Raw genomic sequence first — 23,593 nt, 5'->3', positions numbered from 1 at the left:
CAATTTAAAAGGCCAAATCATCTATAAATGAGGAATTTGTGTTTGTTTGAGCAGCCTTACCCAGCAAATGGCAGATGGGGGGGATTGTTCAGAAAAACATTATTATACCGTTTATAAATAACATCATTATTTGTGCAATTCCGTTAATGGTAGTCATGCACAAATTACACACTTCACTTCTCCTGGCGATGCTGATATCTCATCAGCCAATGGCGATGATCTCAAAATTGCCAAATTTTGCACTATGTATCGGTCTATCACTAGATAACACACAAAAAAATTAGCCCAGAGTTTGTAAAGTCATAACAATGCACACCTCAGGAAGACGAGTGTTAGAAATGGGGATTTTTAACAGGATTTAGCTGTGTCTGAGGGTGAAACCACAATCAAAGTCGCCAAAAGCAAACATGAGAGATGTTGTCAGTCACTCAGAGACAAGCGGGGGACTTTTTGCAGGTTGTTCCCTCCACAAGAATATAAAACGTCTCATTTTGTGAGTAGGAACATTTCTGCTTTTATCACCCGACTCAGCCGTTCATTATTTCAGTCTCTTCACCGTTCTCTCTTTCCCATGAGTATTTGAGTTCCCGCAAACCAAAGCATTTTTTTTTGACACGGCACTGCTTTTTTTCCTGCCAAGCTGTTGTTCTCAGAGGATTTCAGCATCTGCTCAAGGGTCACGCTGAAGATGTTCAGCGACTTTCACAACCAAAGCTGTAGAGTTCGAGATTCACCAAATCACTGCTAGACTGAGCGTGAGGAGGGGGAAATATGACTAAAATCAGCAAAGAAAGATTTAGAGGGTGATGGTACGTTGAGAGGAAGTATGGTGTTATATAAGGGCCTGAAGAAAGAGTAATTAATGTAGTGGGACGGGAGAGAAAATCAGGAGAAAGGCATTTGAAAGTATGAAAGAAAGTCTTATAGAAAGTATTGGCTCGTTTTTGAGAGGTTTGATGAGATTTCAGGGCTGACGGTAACAGGTGTTGGTGGTGTTATAGATCGCTGTGTTTTGAGCTAGCTGGACGTTGCATAAAAGCTTTCAATCGTTTTGGAACCAATGTACCAATTTTTATTTTTAGTTTGTGTTTTGCATCTTACGGTTTTGTTCATTATCCTTGAAACTTTGTTCTTATTGTCTGCTATTATTATTATTATTATATTTATTTATTATCTTACTGCTGCTACTGTTTACTTTAGATGCTGCTCTCATTGATTATATTCCCCAAAGGACGATTCTTTTTTTCTTTCTTTTTTTTTTTAAACCAAATGCATAAAACACTGCAATGTCTTCTACACATTTACCAAATACGAGAATGATTACATGTGAGACGCATGATGTGATTCATTAAGAGACAAAGAGAAAGCAAGCAAGGAAGTAAATTGAGAATCTCTATTTACCTATATCTATATTTATATCTCAATAGTTTGTTTTTGAAACTATGCCAACTCACAAACGTCACGGCTCACTCTGAGCTACTAATAAGATCGACTTCCATTTATTTGTACAAAATAACAGACACCAGCTGGTAATATCTATATATATTTGAGCTAGATTTCCCTTTTTACACCATTAGCTGCGAGTCACACAGACAGATATGTTTGTAATTGTCCTCCTGTGTCCGTCCTGCGGTGGATGAATTCATCAAAAAGTCAGTTATTATTCACCTCATTAAATATTTTGGCTGCTTTGATTTATGCTAATTTGTTTGTCTATGCAATAACACATAATTAGTAAAAGAATTCTGTAGATTTTGTCCCAAATTCATCACTTTGGATCTGATCATGAGTCCATTTGGAAGTTTTCCTTCGAATTGGATTGACAAATTAATCAAAAGAGCCAATAAAACACAGGAAATGTGTAAAACGCAGGGTTTAATTTCTTACAGTATACTTAACAATGAGCTGTAACTATTTATCTCCCAATAGTTTCTTGGCTCTTTTCACATGCCAAATAGAATCTCTAACAGGACTCTTGCTGTCAACATAACACTGGTTTCCTGGTTGTTGTTGATATTCATCACAGATACTGTGGTACCTGCCTGTCTGTCTGTCCGTCATTCTCTCATTAGACCTTAGACCTATAACCGCAGCATTACACACCAAAGGTGTCATCAATAAAACAAATTCAAACCAGTGGCGTTGTTGTCATTAGGATGATTATTGTTATTCTAGATGATACTGGATTGTTCTGAGGGATACACAGCTTCATGTATGTAATTTCCTGCGAGACTGTGGCGGGTGAGGTACTGGAAATGGCATCTTAGTGATATGTTATTTTTCAGTCCGTCGCCCTTCTCTGTTGGGCTTTTATTTTGCTGGCACACACACCTATGGAAGCTTGTTTCATTAAAATTGCAATTGAGAATTTATATCTCTCAATTCAGACCTTTTTCCTCAGAATTTCGAGAAATAAACTCGCAATTCTGACTTTTTCACAATTGCGGGTTTACCTCTCGAAATTCTGTGGGAAAAAATAAGAAATTGTTAGATTTAACTCGCAATTGCAAGAAAAAAGTAAAAATTTCAGGTTTATATTTTGCAATTCTGATGTTATTTTGTCACAATTCCAAATTCTGAGAAAATCTGAGAAGCAAAAAACGAATTTCGAGATATTTATTGCGAGATATGACTTTCTTACAATTGCAATTGCAAGAGAAATGTAAGAATTCTGCTATAAACTCGCAATTGCGAGAAAAACTTATATTTGCAATTCTGACTTTATTTAATAAAAAAAAAAAAAATTGTAAGATTACTTTGCAATTGCAAGAAATAAACACATCTCACGAAATATCGAGAGTTCAAATGTCAATTTGAAAATTGTGATATATAAACTTGCAATTGTGACTTCTGTTATTAACTCGCAATTTTGTGAAAAAAGTCAGAATTGCGAGATAAAAAGTTGCAATTACCTCTTTTTTTGGGGGCAGAAACAAGCTTCCGTACACACCTCTAAGGAAAGATTATCTCTGAGATGCTAATCTTTATGGTTTATGCTTGGTTTAAAGTGTACTTCCATTCACTGTTTTCTGGCACTATTTGAATTTGTTTTTCATTGTAATTATCATTATTATTTTTTATTTGCTTTTAATTGATTCTGAAATCGAAGCATCAGTTATTTGTGTTTTATTTTTTTAAATCGGCGTTTCTGTGAATAGGACAGACATACCGAACCCATTTCTGCGGGCGGTAGTAGTACACATCCCTGAACACCAAATTATGTTAACTAAACCAGTGTGTGCTGCTGTTTCATTTGCATTATTGTTTATCTGTATGTGTGTGCGCGCGTGTGTGTGTGTGGCAGCATCACTGTTATTTTTGGTGTGTGTGCTCAGGCGTGTACTTTGCCGTCATCATGTTGAATGAGTCTTTGTTACTTTTTTAGAATTGTTGTTATTTTTTTAAATGCCCCATCTGTAATTAAACCAAATACTCACTATGCAGTCACTCAAATCAAGTCCGTTTGCATCCCTCCCCCCCCTTCCTGTATATACACAACTACTGGAGTCTCTTTATCTCTGTGACGAGCGAGTGAATATGACTTCCTCAGCTAGAGCGATCAATAGAGAGAGTGTTTTCCTTTGTTTTTCTTCAATGAGCTGACATATTTAAGGATTGTACTGGGACGGGGTGTGTTTGGGGTTGGTAGTTCGGAGAAATAGTTTGTCAAGTGCTGTAAGTATATCAATTGCATGTTAAGTAACTGCCATTGATTTGACATTTTGTTGTGGGTTGGGGGAGGGGAGACAAGTATTTTCTTTTATTTATGATTTTTTACATATATATATATTCTGTATTTTTTTTTTTCCCCAATACATTGTGTTTTTAGAAAAAGACACACTTTTGCCTTTTTATGTCTCCTGACTTTTTTGATCTTAATATGCATTTTTACTTTCATCATTGTTGGCTGATTTCAAGCTGTGATGATATTTTGTCGTTTGTATTGATTCTTGACCTTCCGTTTGTTTTTCTTCCATGTTGTGTTTGTGTTGATCTGTGAGTGAGTGCGTGCTAAGAGAGGTTTTAGCAAGACTTTTTGTCTTCAGCTGTTAGAAAACCAAAAGTCTATTATTTTGTATCTGTTTTGGTCCTTTGTAGCCATTTATTTTCATGCCATTTTGTTTGTTCTTCTTATTGTTGTTATACTATTATCTTCAGGGTTAAGATCACACCAAATTAAGATGAGAAAAGTGGAACAGATTGCAAGTTCTTGTTTCACCAATGGTTCCTGGGAATGTTGCGTCAAAGGTGTGTCTTTTTCTGTTGAAGCTAAGCAATCATTTATTGCTCTTTTTTTTTTTGTGTTGCTCTTTTTTTTTTTTCTAGAGCTGTTATCACAGCTCTGTTTTGCTGTATGGTTACAATGTGTCTTTATGTGGAAATCTCACAATTTTTAGCTGCTGTTGCACTGGAGGTTTTTTTAAATTATTGTTGTTATTATTATTATTATTATAAAAAATTGTCATGATGGAGTTTAGAACCATGTAGTTCACCAAATTCTGTTTGAGTCTCATAGATGGAGTTTGGAAGTGTTTAAACCTGCTAATTCTGTTTGATGCGGCCGTTGACATGCTGTTCAAGTCAAAAAGAACAGATTTCCATAATGTACTCTATTGTTGTTGGCATCTTGATACAGCTTGGAAAATATATTGTAAGAATTAGAAATGTTTTGTGCCAACAACAAACTTAGACAACCTTTCATGTTTTCTGGTATATCTATGGATATATGAAAGTTATAGAATATAGATATTATGATGCAACATTTTTACTTTTTGGGATTAGTTTGATTTAAACTAAGATATTTGATGTGGTATTTTAAAAATTAGACTCAACTACAACAGCTTGTCTTTTGTGAATATATCTATTTTTTTTACTATTTATTGTTTCCTTTTTTTTGGGTACCATTTTAATATTCGAATGGAGCGGAAATATCCCAAACTGTTGTATTGAGATACAGCTTTTACAGTTTTATCATCATTCTGATGCCCCCTTCCCCACTTTTTTTTGTTTTGTTTTTCATTTCAAATGAAAGAAATGCCATTATATTGTGAATACCTCAGGATTTTTTTTCTTTTGGGAAAAATGACAAAACTTTCAAAAACCTAAAACAAATAAAACACAAAAAAAGTGTTTGTGTGGTTTATTTTATGGACTGTAATCAGACCGAGCTTTCTCTTCTGCCACTGAAACGGGAGGCGGCAAAATCTTCATGCTTGTGTCCTTGTACAGTACAGTCTTTGTTGGGCCATACCTTAAAACAGAATGTAACCACCAATCCACAATGAATTTCACTGAAATTGTTTGCAGAATAATTCATGTGAGCGGTCACCATTTGCAAGATGTCATTCACCCTGCCATAATCCGTTGCTAGTATCATTATTGAAAATGCTCAAAGAAATGTTGAACGTTCATATGAGTCAAGTTCTCTGGCTATGTGGCGTAACGTTAGGTCAACTCAGTAGATGTTTGATAGTCTACACACAAACCTGAGCTCCTGGCAATATCAAAATAGAATATTTTACTAAATTGAGTTTTCTGGATAGGTCCTATGTAATATACTATCATATAATGCTTACTTAAAATGTGTCAGGTTTTTGTCCTTAAAACGCTCTTGTGTGTAGGACTAAAGGACTGTTTTTAGATTAGGATGCTCTCTGCACACGCAAGATCTCTCGCTCGCTTTCCCTCTGCCGTGCGCGCGCTACGCGGTTGGAGCACATGTCTCTGTCTCGCGCGCGCTCGCTCTAGATTCCGAGATTATAACTAATTTGCGGCATAACTAGTCGATCACGAGTGGCTCAATAGGTAGATATATAGATAAAATCATCTTTCAGGCATTTGAACGTCCAGGTTGACACTTCAGCGTGAGAAATCGTGGGTGTGGCGTGTGAGACCAATCAAATGAGTGTGTCTCACGGTCACGGTCTGTGTGTGTGTGTGCGTTTTAAAAATGACTATATTTATTTGCTTGGTCAGTGTCGTGGGTTTTGGTTCTTTTGCTGTTGTAAGCTGCAAGGACCTCTGAAATAACTGAAATCATTTGGCGAAGTGATATGGAACTGTAATGCGGTCAAGACCTGCCAGGAACTACTTTAGCCGTGCATTTCCCTGAAAATAATTGCACATCTCAGAACGTTCGACAACCAATCAGATTCAAGCATTCAATTGCCCCGTAGTGTATTTTATCCTCTATCCCTACCCCTAAACAACTCTCACAAAAACTTTATGCATTTTCAAAAAACATAATTCTATGATTTATAAGCTGTTTTAATCGTGGTTTACCAGGACCACAAACACACACCTGCCTTTAGGTAATATGAATGTTCTCTGATAAAAAAGATGAAACGAGTCGAAGAAGATTTTTATTCCTTTCCTCAGGCTTGTTGGTGTGAATAAACCTCTATGATGACAATCAACAGTGCTGCTAAAAAAAGAAAGAAAGAAGCTAAATCTCTACTTTGACAAGAATGTAATAGAAAAGGTTTTATATAAATAGACTTTTCCACGCATAAAGTTGCTTTACAATTCAAAAAGACGAATAATCACTCAGGAACATTACATCTTATTTCAAAAAGGGATTAGTCAGCATGGCATTAAATAAGATTTTATTAATCATTATTTCGTTATTCAGTCTTTATTTCTGAGGCTTGAAGCGGTCGCACATGTGACCTGTCTGACCCTCAACAGCCTCTCATATTAAACATTCATAATTTTTTCTTCATTTTCATCAGTGCAAAAATGCTAATCAAGCTAAATAAAATGTTTACTGTTATTCTCTACAAACTCTAAAGTGTTTTAAAAAGCTGTTTTAAAAAAGCTAGTGGTAAAACAAATAAATTAAATAGTAGTTGGCAATCCTTTCAGTTCTCATAAACATAAAACAAAGATGTCTCAGCATAAAAGACTGAAACAAAGCAAAAGCATCAAGGATTAAGGAATTTGTACATCTTAGTGAGGTTTCAGGGAAATATACATTGATTATGGACAACATTTGGGTTGGTGAATATGGTAAGGATGACATTTGGCTTTGGAGTGCAAGGAAAATCTGGTCCAGTACTAGATACTGCATTCCTAGCACTCATTCAGCAATATGACAATTTAAACTCCTTACATCTTCATGTCTGGTATAATATTACAGGTATCCATTTTGTTCATTTTCTCTCTTTTTTTTTTTTTTGCTTTGTGAATGTGCAATAACAAAATAAGGCAACCACCTCGTCTACCTGAAGCACAAGTAGCTCTGCATTTCTGAAAGGCTGAAAAAACACTGTAAAAAGACAAACACCCATTCAAATCCATATGAGATATTTTTGGCATTATAGGTGCATTCACACCATGTTGAAATTATCGTAATTTCAAGGTTTCAACTTGTAAAAAGTGTTCACGTCCTTGTAGAGCTTGTAATTACAGCTTGTAAGATTGGACTTTTCTCTGACCTCCAACTTGTACCACCTGACCCCTGCAGAGTAATTTAGGTCTTGATAGTGTCACCATAGAAACGTATAATTCCCAGTCCGAGGACGTGAACAGCTCCGAATAGAACGTCACATGTCATCTTGAGCCTACAGTAATTGTGACAGGGCGTGAACGCAGCATATGAAACTCCTCATAAAACCTCCCTGCCTTCTGCGTTCACTTTCTCACACGCTTCCTCACTGTCACTCATCTCTCTTACTTCCTCACTCTCTGCCGCTCTCACTTCCTCTCTCTCTGCCACTCTCACTTCCTCTCTCAGCCGCTCTCACTTCCTCTCTCTCTTCCACACTCTGCCGCTCTCACTTCCACACTCGCTTCCTCTCTCTGCCGCTCTCTCTTCCACACTCTGCCGCTCTCACTTCCTCACTCTGCCGCTCTCACTTCCTCTCTCTCTTCCACACTCTGCCGCTCTCACTTCCTCACTCTGCCGCTCTCACTTCCTCTCTCTCTTCCACACTCTGCCGCTCTCACTTCCACACTCGCTTCCTCTCTCTGCCGCTCTCACTTCCTCTCTCTCTTCCACACTCTGCCGCTCTCACTTCCTCACTCTCTGCCGCTCTCACTTCCTCTCTCTGCCACACTCACTTCCTCACTCTCTGCCACACTCACTTCCTCACTCTCTGCCGCTCTCACTTCCTCTCACTGCCACACTCACTTCCTCACTCTCTGCCGCTCTCACTTCCTCACTCTGCCGCTCTCACTTCCACACTCACTTCCTCACTCTGCCGCTCTCACTTCCTCACTCTGCCACACTCACTTCCTCACTCTCTGCCGCTCTCACTTCCTCTCTCTGCCACACTCACTTCCTCACTCTCTGCCGCTCTCACTTCCTCTCTCTGCCACACTCACTTCCTCACTCTGCCGCTCTCACTTCCTCTCTCTGCCACACTCACTTCCTCACTCTCTGCCGCTCTCACTTCCTCACTCTGCCGCTCTCACTTCCACACTCACTTCCTCACTCTCTGCCGCTCTCACTTCCTCACTCTGCCGCTCTCACTTCCTCACTCTGCCACACTCACTTCCTCACTCTCTGCCGCTCTCACTTCCTCACTCTGCCGCTCTCACTTCCTCTCTCTGCCACACTCACTTCCTCACTCTCTGCCGCTCTCACTTCCTCACTCTGCCGCTCTCACTTCCACACTCACTTCCTCACTCTCTGCCGCTCTCACTTCCTCACTCTGCCGCTCTCACTTCCTCACTCTGCCGCTCTCACTTCCTCACTCTGCCGCTCTCACTTCCTCACTCTGCCGCTCTCACTTCCACTCACTTCCTCTCTCTCTGCCGCTCTCACTTCCTCTCTCTGCCACACTCACTTCCTCTCTCTCTGCCGCTCTCACTTCCACACTCACTTCCTCTCTCTTCCACACTCACTTCCTCTCTCTGCCACACTCACTTCTTCTCTCTCTGCCGCTCTCACTTCCTACTAACATGTGAGCATGGCAACCTTGCATCAAATACCATCAAAACTAATCTATCATTACAATCTGATCGTTGTAATGGAAATAAGACAAGACTCCAGGAAGCAGTATCACACTCCCACTGAAGTCTTTCTGAACATATGCCATCTTTTCTCAGCTTCAGACCTTTAACAATGCATCCTGGGAAAACCGTTTTCAGTCTAGAAGGCATTTTATGGGAGAAGTTGCCAATGAATGTTCAGGTTATGATCGTACACACACACACTAGAGGTCTGCACAGGCTTTAAACTGAAGCCCGAACCCGGCCCGTACCCGCGATCATTTAACCCGACCCGACAATTACATTTACATATTAAGCCCGAACCCGAGGTCCATTCTGTTTCTCACAGCAATACCATTTTTGCAATATGCTATGTTGTATTTAATGATTGCTTGACATATTAAACAAATACATGTAGGCGCAGCGGCCCTATCAGCAGGCAGCACAGCAGTAAGAGAAAAAACTTACCAAGTAATTTTTTGCTTTATCAGACTCATGGTTTGCTTGTTGTCGTCGGCTGTCTGTCTGTATTGTGACTGAAATAGCGCGCGAGAGCGGTAGCACATGCGCAAAACAGTATAAATGATATGATAAAATAAAACAAATAATTAAAAAAATTATATATATATATATATATATATATATATATATATATATATATATCATTATATTTGAGAGAGAGAGCCTGTGTGTCTGACTGTGTGTATGCACATATTGCACATCTGCGCACGTATACTTTCTCTCTCTCGCGTGCCCGTCACCACAACACAGCAAGCAGGCAAAGCACACGGCACGCAAACTATATTTAGCCTATTTAGTTTTTCTTAGTTAAACCCGAACCCGACCCGAAACCCGCACATTTTTCGGGACCCGTCGGGCTCGGGTCGGGTAGCAGACCTCTAACACACACACACACACACATTCACAAAAAAAAAAATTCAATTAAATAAAATTAAATAAAAATCACTAACCAGGCACAATACACACTCAAATGAACTGGCATAGTCTGGAAACAGACCAGAAGTATAGTGGTACACTGGCTGCCACTGTAGACATCACTCTCATGAAACCCCCTTTTAGACATTTAAGATGTAAAATACCAAAACATCTCAAAAGATATAGAGCCCCTCATTTCAGTGGCACAGTTTCTCAAGGAGTGATTCCTCTGCCTAGGTGGGCCCTCACAGTTCCTGGACCCTGTTGTTGCAGAGTCTTGAGCCGAAAAAAAAAAAATCAAAGGCAAACCGATAACGATAATAGAGGAGTCACAGTTTTGGTGACAAGTTGTGGGTATTGTAGTGTTAATGGGTCTAAGTCACAGTATCTTTGGTGAATTCCCCACAATCTTATTAATTCAGAAGTCTTTTCTTCTGTATCTATCTTTACACTCCTCAGCCACTGGCGAGTCTCTGCTTCTCTTTCCAGTGCCCTTTGACCTCTGGACCCTGTATTACTCCCTTTTCAGGAATCTGACACTCCAGAGAAGTCCATGTTGAGGTCCCTTGTGATGTACTTCCTCTGACGCACCGTCTTCTCTTCATCCTACGCAAAATATTTTTTATTTTACTGGTTATGAGGTTAGTTACTGTGTTAACTGTGGGTTAACTTTTAACACCACATATAAAAGGTTGTGTGTATATATATACTCACTGCTGTGAAGATCCCATTTGGTCCCCATTCTCCAGGAGACTGGTCCTCAGGGTCTTCAGCCTCCTCTTCTTCTTCTTCCTCACCCTCACCCTCACCCTCCTCCTCTCTCACTGTGTCCATCCCATCCTCCTCGTACTCTGTCGCATAGTCAGACTCCTCTGCTAGACAAAGAAACATCAGTTAACAAGAAGTACAATGTACAGCAAGTACATTATATAATACTAACTCTGTCAAGAGTTGCAGAAGAAATGTTCTTTGGGTAACTGACCATCAGCTCCTAAGTAGCTTTGTACTGGCTCAATCCTGGACACAATTTCAGCTAGATCAGTGAAGTCTGCACTAGGACACGGGCACGACTGAAACAAACAGCCAATCACAAGAGAATGATGTTAATAGTCAAAAAAGGGTGATTGAATGATGGCTTGTTTAAATGAGTACTAAGAAAACTCACATCGGTCTTCTTGCTGTCATTATAGTCCGCTGAGCGATGGTCTTTCAGCATGTTATCAATGATGTCCCCACGAGCCCACTCAGTAAACACCAGTTTACCATGCTGGTAACCCACATCCTGAAAGACGACAGAAAACTTTAATTATGCCGTTGTGGGAGGTCATTTACTACTCGGAATAACAGCTATATGCACACTATAGTAAATACTCTACTGCTATTATTAACTATATAGTATCAAGACGACATAGAATAACTCACTTCCTCTCTCTGCCGCTCTCACTTCCTCTCTCTCTGCCGCTCTCACTTCCTCTCTCTCTGCCGCTCTCACTTCCTCTCTCTGCCGCTCTCACTTCCTCTCTCTGCGCCGCTCTCACTTCCTCTCTCTCTGCCGCTCTCACTTCCTCTCTCTGCGCCGCTCTCACTTCCTCTCTCTGCGCCGCTCTCACTTCCTCTCTCTCTGCCGCTCTCACTTCCTCTCTCTCTGCCGCTCTCACTTCCTCTCTCTGCCGCTCTCACTTCCTCTCTCTGCCGCTCTCACTTCCTCTCTCTCTGCCGCTCTCACTTCCTCTCTCTCAGCCGCTCTCACTTCCTCTCTCTCTGCCGCTCTCACTTCCTCTCTCAGCCGCTCTCACTTCCTCTCTCTCTGCCGTTCTCACTTCCTCTCTCTCTCTGCCGCTCTCACTTTCTCTCTCTCTCTGCCTTTCTCACTTCCTCTCTCTGCCGCTCTCACTTCCTCTCTCTCAGCCGCTCTCACTTCCTCTCTCTCTGCCGCTCTCACTTCTTCTCTCTGCCGCTCTCACTTCCTCTCTCTCTGCCGCTCTCACTTCTTCTCTCTCTGCCGCTCTCACTTCCTCTCTCAGCCGCTCTCACTTCCTCTCTCTCTGCCGTTCTCACTTCCTCTCTCTCTCTGCCGCTCTCACTTCCTCTCTCTCTCTGCCTTTCTCACTTCCTCTCTCTGCCGCTCTCACTTCCTCTCTCTCTGCCGCTCTCACTTCTTCTCTCTGCCGCTCTCACTTCCTCTCTCTCTGCCGCTCTCACTTCTTCTCTCTGCCGCTCACTTCCTCTCTCTCTGCCGCTCTCACTTCCTCTCTCAGCCGCTCCCTTCCTCTCTCTCTGCCGCTCTCACTTCCACACTCCCTTCTTCTCTCTCTGCCGCTCTCACTTCTTCTCTCTCTCTGCCGCTCTCACTTCCTCTCTCTGCCGCTCTCACTTCTTCTCTCTGCCGCTCTCACTTCCTCTCTCTCAGCCGCTCTCACTTCTTCTCTCTGCCGCTCTCACTTCCTCTCTCTCAGCCGCTCTCACTTCCTCTCTCAGCCGCTCACTTACTCTCTCTCTGCCGCTCTCACTTCCTCTCTCTGCCGCTCTCACTTCCTCTCTCTCTGCCGCTCTCACTTCCTCTCTCTCTGCCGCTCTCACTTCCTCTCTCTCTCTGCCGCTCTCACTTCCTCTCTCTGCCGCTCTCACTTCCTCTCTCTCTGCCGCTCTCACTTCCTCTCTCTGCTGCTCTCACTTCCTCTCTCTCTGCCACACTCACTTCCTCTCTCTCTGCCGCTCTCACTTCTTCTCTCTCTGCCGCTCTCACTTCTCATCTCCTCACTACTGCTATTATTAACTATATACTATCAAGACGACAAAGAATAACTACCCCCCCCCCCCATGTTTATTGTAGATATGGGCTTTTGTGTTCTTACATAGATTTCATCAAATTTCCCAAAGTCCATAGTCTTAAAGCGGTCGCTCTCACTTCCTCTCTCTCTGCCGCTCTCACTTCCTCTCTCTCTGCCGCTCTCACTTCTTCTCTCTCTGCCGCTCTCACTTCCACACTCACTTCTTCTCTCTCTGCCGCTCTCACTTCTTCTCTCTCTCTGCCGCTCTCACTTCCTCTCTCTGCCGCTCTCACTTCTTCTCTCTGCCGCTCTCACTTCCTCTCTCTCTGCCGCTCTCACTTCCTCTCTCTGCTGCTCTCACTTCCTCTCTCTGCTGCTCTCACTTCCTCTCTCTGCCGCTCTCACTTCCTCTCTCTGCTGCTCTCACTTCCTCTCTCTCTGCCGCTCTCACTTCCTCTCTCTCTGCCGCTCTCACTTCCTCTCTCTACCGCTCTCACTTCTTCTCTCTGCCGCTCTCACTTCCTCTCTCTCAGCCGGTCTCACTTCCTCTCTCTCTGCCGCTCTCACTTCCTCTCTCTCTCTGCCGCTCTCACTTCCTCTCTCTCTGCCGCTCTCACTTCCTCTCTCTCTCTGCCGCTCTCACTTCCTCTCTCTGCCGCTCTCACTTCTTCTCTCTCTGCCGCTCTCACTTCCTCTCTCTCTCTGCCGCTCTCACTTCCTCTCTCTCTCTGCCGCTCTCACTTCCTCTCTCAGCCGCTCTCACTTCCTCTCTCAGCCGCTCACTTCCTCTCTCTGCCGCTCTCACTTCCTCTCTCTCTGCCGCTCTCACTTCCTCTCTCTGCCGCTCTCACTTCTTCTCTCTGCCGCTCTCACTTCCTCTCTCTCTGCCGCTCTCACTTCCTCTCTCTGCTGCTCTCACTTCCTCTCTCTCTGCCACACTCACTTCTTCTCTCTCTGCCGCTCTCACTTCCTCTCTCTCTCTGCCGCTCTCACTTCCTCTCTCTCTCTGCCGCTCTCACTTCCTCTCTCTGCCGCTCTCACTTCTTCTCTCTCTGCCGCTCTCACTTCTTCTCTCTGCCGCTCTCACTTCCTCTCTCTCAGCCGCTCTCACTTCCTCTCTCTCTCTGCCGCTCTCACTTCCTCTCTCTGCCGCTCTCACTTCTTCTCTCTCTGCCGCTCTAACTTCTTCTCTCTCTCTGCCGCTCTCACTTCCTCTCTCTGCCGCTCTCACTTCTTCTCTCTGCCGCTCTCACTTCCTCTCTCTCAGCCGCTCTCACTTCCTCTCTCAGCCGCTCACTTCCTCTCTCTGCCGCTCTCACTTCCTCTCTCTCTGCCGCTCTCACTTCCTCTCTCTGCCGCTCTAACTTCTTCTCTCTGCCGCTCTCACTTCCTCTCTCTCTGCCGCTCTCACTTCCTCTCTCTGCTGCTCTCACTTCCTCTCTCTCTGCCACACTCACTTCCTCTCTCTCTGCCGCTCTCCTCTCCCCCCCCCCCCATGTTTATTGTAGATATGGGCTTTTGTGTTCTTACATAGATTTCATCAAATTTCCCAAAGTCCATAGTCTTAAAGCGGTCGATGGGTGGGCGAATGTACTCGCAGTATGCACTCTTCTTGACAAGTTCCAGCTGTCGTACACAGGATACGTAGGCCAAACGGGACTGGATTTCAGCCATGTCAGGCACCTGAAAGACAGAGGAACCTCTATTATTACAGTGATGTACCAAATGAGAGGCTTTCCTGTATATAGTTTACAGCATTCATTTGGAGAGATTTTTTTTCCCCAAAACAAAATCAGAATCGGTAGATATCATTCTGAGTAATCGTCTATTGGTATCGGATAAATTTTTTACATTTAACATCCAACAATATTGACTCACCTTCACTTTCTCTGCCCACGGGTTAATTCGTTTCCATAGCAGCCACCAGCCAGAAAGACTGTCACCGTAGTTACAGAGATCAGTCTCATCCTGGCTGCCCACATCAATGGCGATGACTGTTTTTGTGCCCATATTACGAGCTATGTCCGCTGCAGGGCGTTACAATGCCAGTTGAATGCAAACAAATGCACACGCACACACACAAAGACAGACATCCACAAGGTAGCGGGAAGAATCAAAGTACTGTTAATATTTCAGACAAAATCCTTCAAGTAATAACTGATCACCAATCAACACTGTTTCACCAAACCCAAAATTGGAAAGCTGCTATTTTCATCAGGAATATGACCGAATAAACATGTTCAAAAGTAAGACATTTTAGAACGAAATGATATCTAAAAGCTTTCGCTGCATGAGAGTTGTGGTGAAACAGCCTGGCAGGTGTTCAAGATAAACAAAGGATGGAAAAAGACAATCAATGATGACCCAATTAAAAAGTAAGTTGTGCATTACAAAATATTGATCTTTCCAATTAGCTTTATATGTTCAGAGGGATAAAACACAGGTGATCTTCATGCAAGGAATCATGTTGCCTTTGGCAGTGCAAACTGCTTGATTGCTGCGAAATATATCAGATCAAATTATAACATGGAATGTCACATGCAAAATATTGTCTTTTTCCCCTTAGATGCCCCAAGTTGAAATGCAACATCTGAACTATGTGAACTTTGTCTTTCTTCCTATTATGTTGCACTGCAAACTCAAGGACTTTACACTGTTGCTGTCTGGTGATGTTTAGGGCCATTTTTCTATTCTATTCTTTTCTTTTTTCATTTAAATTTATTAAATTGCACTTACTTATATTGTAAAGAAGAGACATCAAATATTTATAATCCCATTTAAAGACCAATCATACACCAGACAACATCATCAACTTACAACGACTGACATTTACAATCTGATCAAATTGAAAGTTTTTAATAGGTGGTGAAGACTAGAGGTCAAACAACTGACCATCTTTGTCCACACCATCCAATCCCTGCAAAACTTTATCCATTTGTCTCTGAACAATTCATAAACTGTTCGTCCAAAATACAACAATTTAAAATGTACTGGAAATCTCCCAGATGCCAAATTGACCAATTAGCAGATTAAAATAGATATTCTCAGTTCAAATGGATAAAGCAAAACCACTCGTTCTACCCTCAAAATTGCAAAGAAAATCACATTATACTTACTTAGAGCCACATAGCTCTTTAAAGCCAAAAATTAAGTAATTGTCCAACCTAGATTGTGTTTCTGGCCCCAGTGGCCCTCTCTCTGGGGCGTACTTGCCTGGCAGGTTGTTGATGTATCCTCCATCCATGAGCAGGTTCCCATCTTTAGGGTCGCAGAGGGGTGGCAGGTACCCGGAAAGGGTCATGCTCGCCCTGACATAGCGCCACAGGGAGCCTACCACACCGGGAGGGGACAATAACCTCTTAATAACGTCTAAAGAACGTATACGTAATGCCCCAGCAGCGTTTGGAGGTGACCCTGAAGTCACATTTTTGGTTAGTAGCGCACAGACCAGCAGGGAGATACAGTGATGGTCACCCCAAGGACGGTGTGCGGTGGTTTAGTTTGGCCTACCTCATACAGTGAACCCGACCTTGACAGACGTAGAGTAAACACTCATGAGGTAAGGCTGACTTATCTTTCAACTCTGCCTTTGTTTCGAACAAAAATGTTCAATGTGTCATGGATTCTTTTTCTAATTTCGCAAAACCTATGCCAATATTCTAACAATTAATTCACTTATTTTCATCTTTAATGATTCCATGACAATAATGATGTATTTTTAGGGCAGAGAGCCTTGAGGAGACAGAGTTAAAAGACAGTCAGTGAACATATTGGGCAATGCCAGCCTGTTCCCGCCTGCAGTACCAGACTCGACCAGCAGGTGTTAGGAGAGGCGTGACAGTGACATGGGTTGGAAGGAGAGAGATAAATCGAGAGAGGCAAGTGCATTCAACGTGGGATAGTTCACCCAAAATTGACAATTCTGTCACTATAGAGCAATGCATTTTTGTAGGCGAAAACCCAGAAATGAGTTTGCATTTTAGTAAGTTCAATTCCATCCTCCTGAAGCCAATGTTTTTATGTGTTTTTGGTTAAATGCCTGAAATCAGGTATTTTTAACACAAATGCTCAAGATATTTTCACGTTTTATTCTTCGACACAAATACCTCCTTGTGATCTTTTACTTAGGCTAACAAGGGTCTAAATGGGACTACAGAGGTTGACAGGCACATTAAACAGCATCAAGCCGAACAGGAAAACTCATCTTCTCACTAGCTTTCACAGCCTTATTGTGTTTATAATCATGCTTTTGAGGGAAAACTTTCAGAGAATTTTTTTTTATTTTTTTTAATAAAGACTGAAAGAATTGCAAGAAGCTTAATGGTGGTGACATTGAAGCCTACGTTTAAAATTCATAAAAGTTGTGTTCATTTGTAAAGATAATCAAGATGAACAAATGTAATAATCATGAACTTTTGTTGAGTTACAAAACATATTTTCTGCAATAATCCAAAAGCCAAAGGAAAAACCAGGGTTAACTTCTTGGCTGGCCTACAAAAAATTTGTCATCACTTCAGTACTCCATTTACTCGCCTTCATGTTTTATAAAGTACATAATGACAGATTTTTAATTTTGGGGTGAACTACTTTTAAGCAAAAAGAGTGCCCATTGATAAAGGTGAAACAACATAAAAAGATCTGTCGTTTTAAAATTGTGACATTCCCAGCGAAGTGGGGGGAAAAGTGCCGGTACTCCCAGAGCCGGTCGTTTCTGGGCCCCCTCGGTTGAAATTCGGTGGGGTGGGGGGCGATGTTAAGGGGTCTCCTAATAATTCCTAATAGGTTAGCCTATGTAGCTAGCAGTGCTGTAGGATCCAGAACAAGACCTCCCAGTGACCCTTGACCTCATAAATACTTTATACATGTAGAATAGCGGCCTGCAATAGATACACATGCAACAACATGCACAAAGTGTGTTTGGTGTGCTGATGACAGCCAAGCTCAAGGTAGATGGGACGAGTGCATGTGATTTGTGCATGATAGAAGTGCATGGGAAGATACATCAGCCTGAACAGGAAAACTATGACGCAAGTATCTACAGGAGGCAGACAAAAACCAAAAAGGAAAAAGAAAAAGCCATCATTAACCTTGTCAACATCAAAAGTCACATCGCATCATTAATGTTGGTTGTAGCTTAATGCAAATCAATATAATCATGCAGTGGTTTAGCTAGAGCAACTGACACTAGAGACTGTTAAACAATATTCACCAACTATCCTGACACAGAGACCTTATTAATATAGTACCTTATTAATATCTCAGTGAATGACAACCCCAGCAAAAATCATTCTAAATTCAACAGTGCCATATTCTCCAGAAGCTTACTGTTAACCTATTAATGCAAATTGAAACATCAAATTACAAAAAATAAAAAAATAAATGCTGCTGTAAAAATAACCAATTATGCACATTTGTAACCGTACATCGGCTGAAAAAGCAAAGGGAAATCAAGGAAAAAAAGGAAATCAGAGCATCAGATGAAAGTGTGCACTTGAAATCCAAGGATAGGAGTCTATGTGTATAAAAACAAAAAAGTGTCCTTTACAAAAGAGCTAAACAGGGAAGAGTTTGAAACCCCAGGGAGGGTCAGAAAAGAAAAATGTAAATTTTGCACCTAGTGTTCCTGAGAGTGAATGGCTGAATCTTATGACACTGAAATTATGAGGGTCATATTTCATCCTAAAAAAAGAAAAGAAATTATATTTTGCTAAAAGAAAATTTAATAAGAAAATGAAGCCTATTCCACTACCATTAAGCCCATTTTGTCATGACAATAAAGCACAAGAAAAAAAAAAAATATATATAACAGTATATAGTGGTTTTATTAAAGTACTTTTTAATGCAGAAAAAAATGCTGTATTGCAGTAATGAAAATCTAATAACAATTACATAAAATATCCAGAAACACTATGGTCATGAGAATATGTGGGATAATTGAGCTTAATTGCCATAAAAAAAGAAAATATCCCACAATGCAAAAAAACAAAACCTAAAATAGGCTTATTTTATTTATGCAAAATAAAGTATCTTTTCTTTTTTCTTTTGATTGGGCCACAATGAGACCTGAACATGTTTTTCATAAGATTCAGCCAAATGTAATGTCTATGAAAGCACAGTCTCTCTCCTCTATTCTTTCTCTCATTGAATACTATCCCATATTCCTTCCAAGCCATGGGTTCCCAATGTAAGCAGGGGGTTAATAATTTTTTTTTAAACAGTACAAGAGACGATAAAAAGCAAAGGGTAACTGAGTGGTTGGTTGTCGCAGGGATATTGGTTTTTTTTATATCCTCCTTTAGGCTTCTGGAAGTTGGTGGAGGGGGGAAAGGGGGCAGAATCCTGACCTGGGACATTGTTAACATAGCAACCATCCACGAGGAGGTGGCCGTCCTTGGGGTCGCAGAGAGGAGGCAGATAAGGGGTATAGGAGGCACTGGCTCTAACATAGCGCCAAACACAGCCTGGCAAAAATGAAGATGGAGAGTAAATCAAAACTGGACAAGACGTGGAGAGAGACAGAGGAGGGAGGGACAGTAAACAACAGGAAACAGATGAGTGAGAATGAGAGGGGGACCCAAAACTCTCAGATAACTCTCCGTAGTTTCATGGACATCATGTTGAGATCTGGCTATGCCAATCGGACATCTTATTCTAATCATTATAAACAAGAAAAAAAAAACTTAAAAGTAAATTGTAACATAACTGTGGTTTCCTAACAAAAGAGGGAAAGAAAGCTGAAAGCTAAAATTGCATTTATTAGAGATGACAATCTAAGCCATGCCAACATGGACAAATAAAACTGATTAGAGAAGGAGGCAGAAGAGTTGGAAGAGAAATGGGGTGAGAGTGAGAGATATGCAGGCTGTTATAAGTATTATGGCACACAGGAGTCAGGACATGAAACTAAATATATGATCATGTTGACTGCAGCTTGTCTTGTTCTCTGTGAACCTCTTACAAAACTACAACAGTGTGATTTGTGTTTCTTGAGGGTCACTTGATTTATAACCACTGACACAAAGGTGAAAGACTAAAATTCAATTATTTACTCTAACATTCAGAAACTGCTTGAATATACTGTAGGACATTCTATTGTTTAACACCCTGGCCAACATCCACAGCCGAGTGAAGGCATACTGATGCAGAAAAGTGTTTGGACTTTTTTGTGCAGTGTGAGAATTAGAAGAGCCTAAGCAATGCTACAACAGCAGAATGAAGAGGAAACAACATTAACGGAGCAGGGGGGGAAGCAAATGGGAATGCGTTCTGGATCCTACAGACAGCACTAACAGGGGTTTAACCTTCTACAGCAGCTAAAGGTGTTTACTTTGACATGATGGGCATTTAGAATATAATAGAAAGAAAACAGTGAGATCAAGATGTGTGAAAAGGACGGGAATGAATGTGAGATTAGCCGTTTCTATGACAAAAGCAGGTTAAGACGGAAGGGAAGACAGAAGGGATTGAGTGGGAAAGAAAACAGAGACAAGCTTTGTCCTTGCAGTTAGTAAAACATGCAAATTCTATCCCATAATCCATTTGGGCAAACAGGGGTGACCACATGACCATTATCAAGCCCCCAAATCCAGCATTTTACAGCTCTAAACTGTAGTCAGTGTTGTTAACATGAACATTAACTGATTTATCCAGAGTGAATGAACTTATATTACAGTATATCTGTTTAATACTGGTTTACCCTGATTAATACATGTTTAAATTCTGGGTTTGGTCCACAAATTCAGTCAGAGATAATGGATGCCATTGGTCAATCCCAAAATGCATATTAGGGATTATGTATTCGACAAACAGTGAGAGAAATTAATCACTGCATTAACATCTCACTTGTGTAAATGTGAGTTAAAGGGGTGGTTCAGAATTTTGGACATCGGGCCTCATTTCCAAGTTAGCTTTAGTGTTATTTATCTGTGGAGACAGTTTTCAAAAATTTTCATCCAGTCGTTACAGTTGCATAGTTCGCCGGTGCTAGGCTAGCGCGAGTCAATGGTAACTGCTAGCCTGCCATTAAAAACAGTTTTACCCACTCCACAGTACACCAAAAGCAAATAAATTATAACGCCAGACTATCGATGTAAATGCCTGTTGAGAGAATAATGTTCAAAATCAAACTACCCTTTCATCGCATTGCAATAGTTATACATTGTTCCTTGTATTTATTAGGGCAGTCTACAGCAGCGGCGGAGTGATATTAAGTTACCTGGGCAACCGAGAGAGGTAGTGAGAGAGAGGTAGTCCCGACTGTAGTGCGCTTCGGTTCTGTGTTTACTTTTCGGCGCAGTACTACTAACCGGAGTAAAGTAAAATTCCGCCGCTGCTGAGAAACTAGTTCCTGTAAATGTATTGCGATCATTGAGATGCAGGAGTAGTTTGATTTTTCACATTATTCTCTTAACAGACATTTACATCGATAGTCTGGCGTTATAATTTATTTGCTTTTGGTGTACTGTGGAGTGGGTAAAACTGCTTTTATGGCAGGCTAGCAGTTACCGTTGACGCGACGCACTAGCCTAGCACCGGCCAACTATGCAACTGGAACGACTGGATGAAAATTTTTGAAATAAAAGTGATAAATAACACTAAGGCTAACTTGGAAATGAGGCCCGATGTCCAAAATTCTGAACAACCCCTTTAACAGGCAAAATTAAATGGACATTTTCTAGATGTTTCAAACAATCCGTTACTTCAGACCTTTCAGCAAATTGCACAACCCTCATGCAACAACTCCTCTTTCTTAATGCATGCGATCATTACAAATTCATAACCAGACAGCCAGAACATCCCATATTTCTGTCAAGGTTATGTTAACACTAACAGTAAACATTTGAAAAGCCTTTTACCAGAGTTAAGTTTTAATAGTGTTCAATTTATCACTGCTGTAAAGTTGTTGTTTAAAAAAAAAAAAAAACTTTTTACATCAATATTTGACATTGTCATTAGCCAAGATTATTTGATAATTAAATTCATATATTATTAAATCATTATATGATTAACAATTCTTAAAATATTTTTTATATTCAAGAAGTCAAATGCCCCTAACATGGAACCCTGTGGAACCCCACATTAAAGCTGAAAGTAAAGAGGACACAGTTCAGTCGTCACTCACCATCTTTATGAACACGCATAGCAGAAGCTGTGATGTCTGTGGTCACGTTGAAGTAAGGCAGCCACAAGTCCTTCAAATACAAGCACAAAAAACACAATGAGATATGCATATGAGAATCACCCTTATTAATTAAGCTATTTTGAAAATTGAAAAATTAAGTAATAATACAGAGCAATTAAGTTAAGCAAAATATGTGTTTCAGAAACATTGGGTTAGATTTCTGAAACCGATGCACTCTAAAAGAGCTGTGGTGACCTCTTACCTCGATTTGTTTGTCCTCAAAGACTTTGGAGATGCTGGTGTTGAAGGCAGAGCCAGAGAACATGGAAGTGATTGGATAAGTAAGATCCAGAACCGTTTTAAACACAGAGTTCATGGCCTGAGGGCAAGAGAAATAGGTTAAAGAGACTAAAATCAGATTTCAGTGATTAATAACTCAAGATCTTATATCTTCTCTAATTTCTCAAAGCAAGGTGTGAGGGGACGGATAGAGCCGACGTTACCTTGGACCACTCTCTTGCCCTCTGCTTGACCCGAACCGCATTTCTCTCCTCTGCATACAGAGCACCGATGAAAGAGCCAATGGAGGTTCCTCCCACTATGTCAATGGGAATTCCCGTGTCCTCCATGGCTTTGATTACACCAACATGAGAGCAGCCCCTGCAAGATTGAACGTAACATTGACCATTTTAAAACGGTGACACTTTACAATAAGGTCTCATTTGTTAACATTAGTTCATGTATTAACTAACTCGAACTAACAATGAGGAATACATTTGTTACAGTATTTATTTTATTCTAAAGTGTTACCCAAAAACCAGGGTTATCATCATTAACTAAAACTAAAAACCTTTTTGTTAATTGAAATATAACTGAAATGAAAAATGTTGAAATGTTGTTTAAGTTGAAGCACTAAAATTATCAAATGGAAATAAAAACTGAAATAAAACATTTGAGTCTAAATAGTAATAATAATAAAAAATGCAGATGACAAAAGAACATAAAACTAAATTTAAAATAAAAACAAATTTATGAAAATATAAAGATAAAAGCGAATTCCAAGTATAAAAAAACTATAATAGACTACAAGTATGACTAAAGTAACACGGACAAATTTGAAAATAAGTGAATAAAAAAAACTCTTAAGTCCATTTTTCAGGTTTGCATTTAAATTACAGCATAACGATTGCTTGATGTGGCTCACCGGGCTCCTCCTCCGCCCAACACGAGGGCGATGCTGTTTCCTGTGAGTACTCTGGCCAACCGGGAGAAATCACTGTGTCTGTCTGCAGTCTTCTCAAAAACCTTTTCGTATACCTCTCGCTGTTTAACACAACAACCACATCCATAACAAACACAAGGGTTACTAAAATTCTTTGTTCTGTAAATCAACAGAAAGCTAAACATGTTTTTTTTTTTTACCAGTTTAGAGGGGCTTCTTCGTGAGAAGACTCTACGGGGGCACTTCAGGTGAAGGTGTCCAGAGCACCAGCTTCGCATGTTTAGCCATTCAACGGTTCTCGAAGGACCCGGCCCATCCTCGCGATGCAACAGAACCAACTGCTTCAGTGCCCGTACCGCTGTGTTCTCCAACATCTGCTCCAACTGAGAAGGTAAGAACACGGGAGAATCAAAACAGAACCTTTTACCATTAAGTTTGAATCTAAATTCTGATTGGATAATCCATGTTTGAAGCTATTCGAACACAAATCTGAGACCGCTAAGGGTGTGAATCTTTGGGTAGACAGCAAATCGATTAAATTCACAATTCCTAGTTTTTACACCCCGTTACACACCTAGTGACCACACCTTCTATATTAAAGAGCCATGC

General features: G+C 40.9%; 1 protein-coding gene across 4 annotated transcripts in view; it reads right to left on the bottom strand.

The window, feature by feature from the left end:
* Positions 1 to 9,842: 9,842 nt before the first annotated feature.
* pnpla6 (patatin-like phospholipase domain containing 6) overlaps positions 9,843 to 23,593 on the bottom strand; it is a 35,035-nt gene continuing 21,284 nt past the window's right edge. The window contains exons 23-34 of one of the 4 annotated variants that reach the window (XM_056250459.1): positions 23,185 to 23,367; positions 22,967 to 23,085; positions 22,266 to 22,422; positions 22,025 to 22,141; positions 21,763 to 21,832; positions 18,986 to 19,102; positions 14,520 to 14,668; positions 14,172 to 14,324; positions 11,036 to 11,152; positions 10,853 to 10,940; positions 10,585 to 10,745; positions 9,843 to 10,476 (exon numbers count right to left, since the gene is read on the bottom strand). In XM_056250459.1, coding sequence (XP_056106434.1) covers positions 10,396 to 10,476; positions 10,585 to 10,745; positions 10,853 to 10,940; positions 11,036 to 11,152; positions 14,172 to 14,324; positions 14,520 to 14,668; positions 18,986 to 19,102; positions 21,763 to 21,832; positions 22,025 to 22,141; positions 22,266 to 22,422; positions 22,967 to 23,085; positions 23,185 to 23,367 — 1,512 coding nt within the window. In that variant the 3' untranslated portion in view covers positions 9,843 to 10,395. Of the gene's footprint in view, positions 10,477 to 10,584; positions 10,746 to 10,852; positions 10,941 to 11,035; positions 11,153 to 14,171; positions 14,325 to 14,519; positions 14,669 to 15,854; positions 15,972 to 17,299; positions 17,677 to 18,985; positions 19,103 to 21,762; positions 21,833 to 22,024; positions 22,142 to 22,265; positions 22,423 to 22,966; positions 23,086 to 23,184; positions 23,368 to 23,593 lie in introns of those variants that run through there. The other 3 variants (XM_056250458.1, XM_056250461.1, XM_056250462.1) reach the window with 3 other exon arrangements.

This window comes from Rhinichthys klamathensis, unplaced genomic scaffold (assembly GCF_029890125.1).
Source record: "Rhinichthys klamathensis goyatoka isolate OS25496 unplaced genomic scaffold, OSU_Roscu_1.1 h1tg000069l_1, whole genome shotgun sequence".
Classification (NCBI taxonomy): Eukaryota; Metazoa; Chordata; class Actinopteri; order Cypriniformes; family Leuciscidae; genus Rhinichthys; species Rhinichthys klamathensis.
Note: the sequence above shows the minus strand (reverse complement) of the source record. Positions and strands in the feature narration are given on the sequence as shown.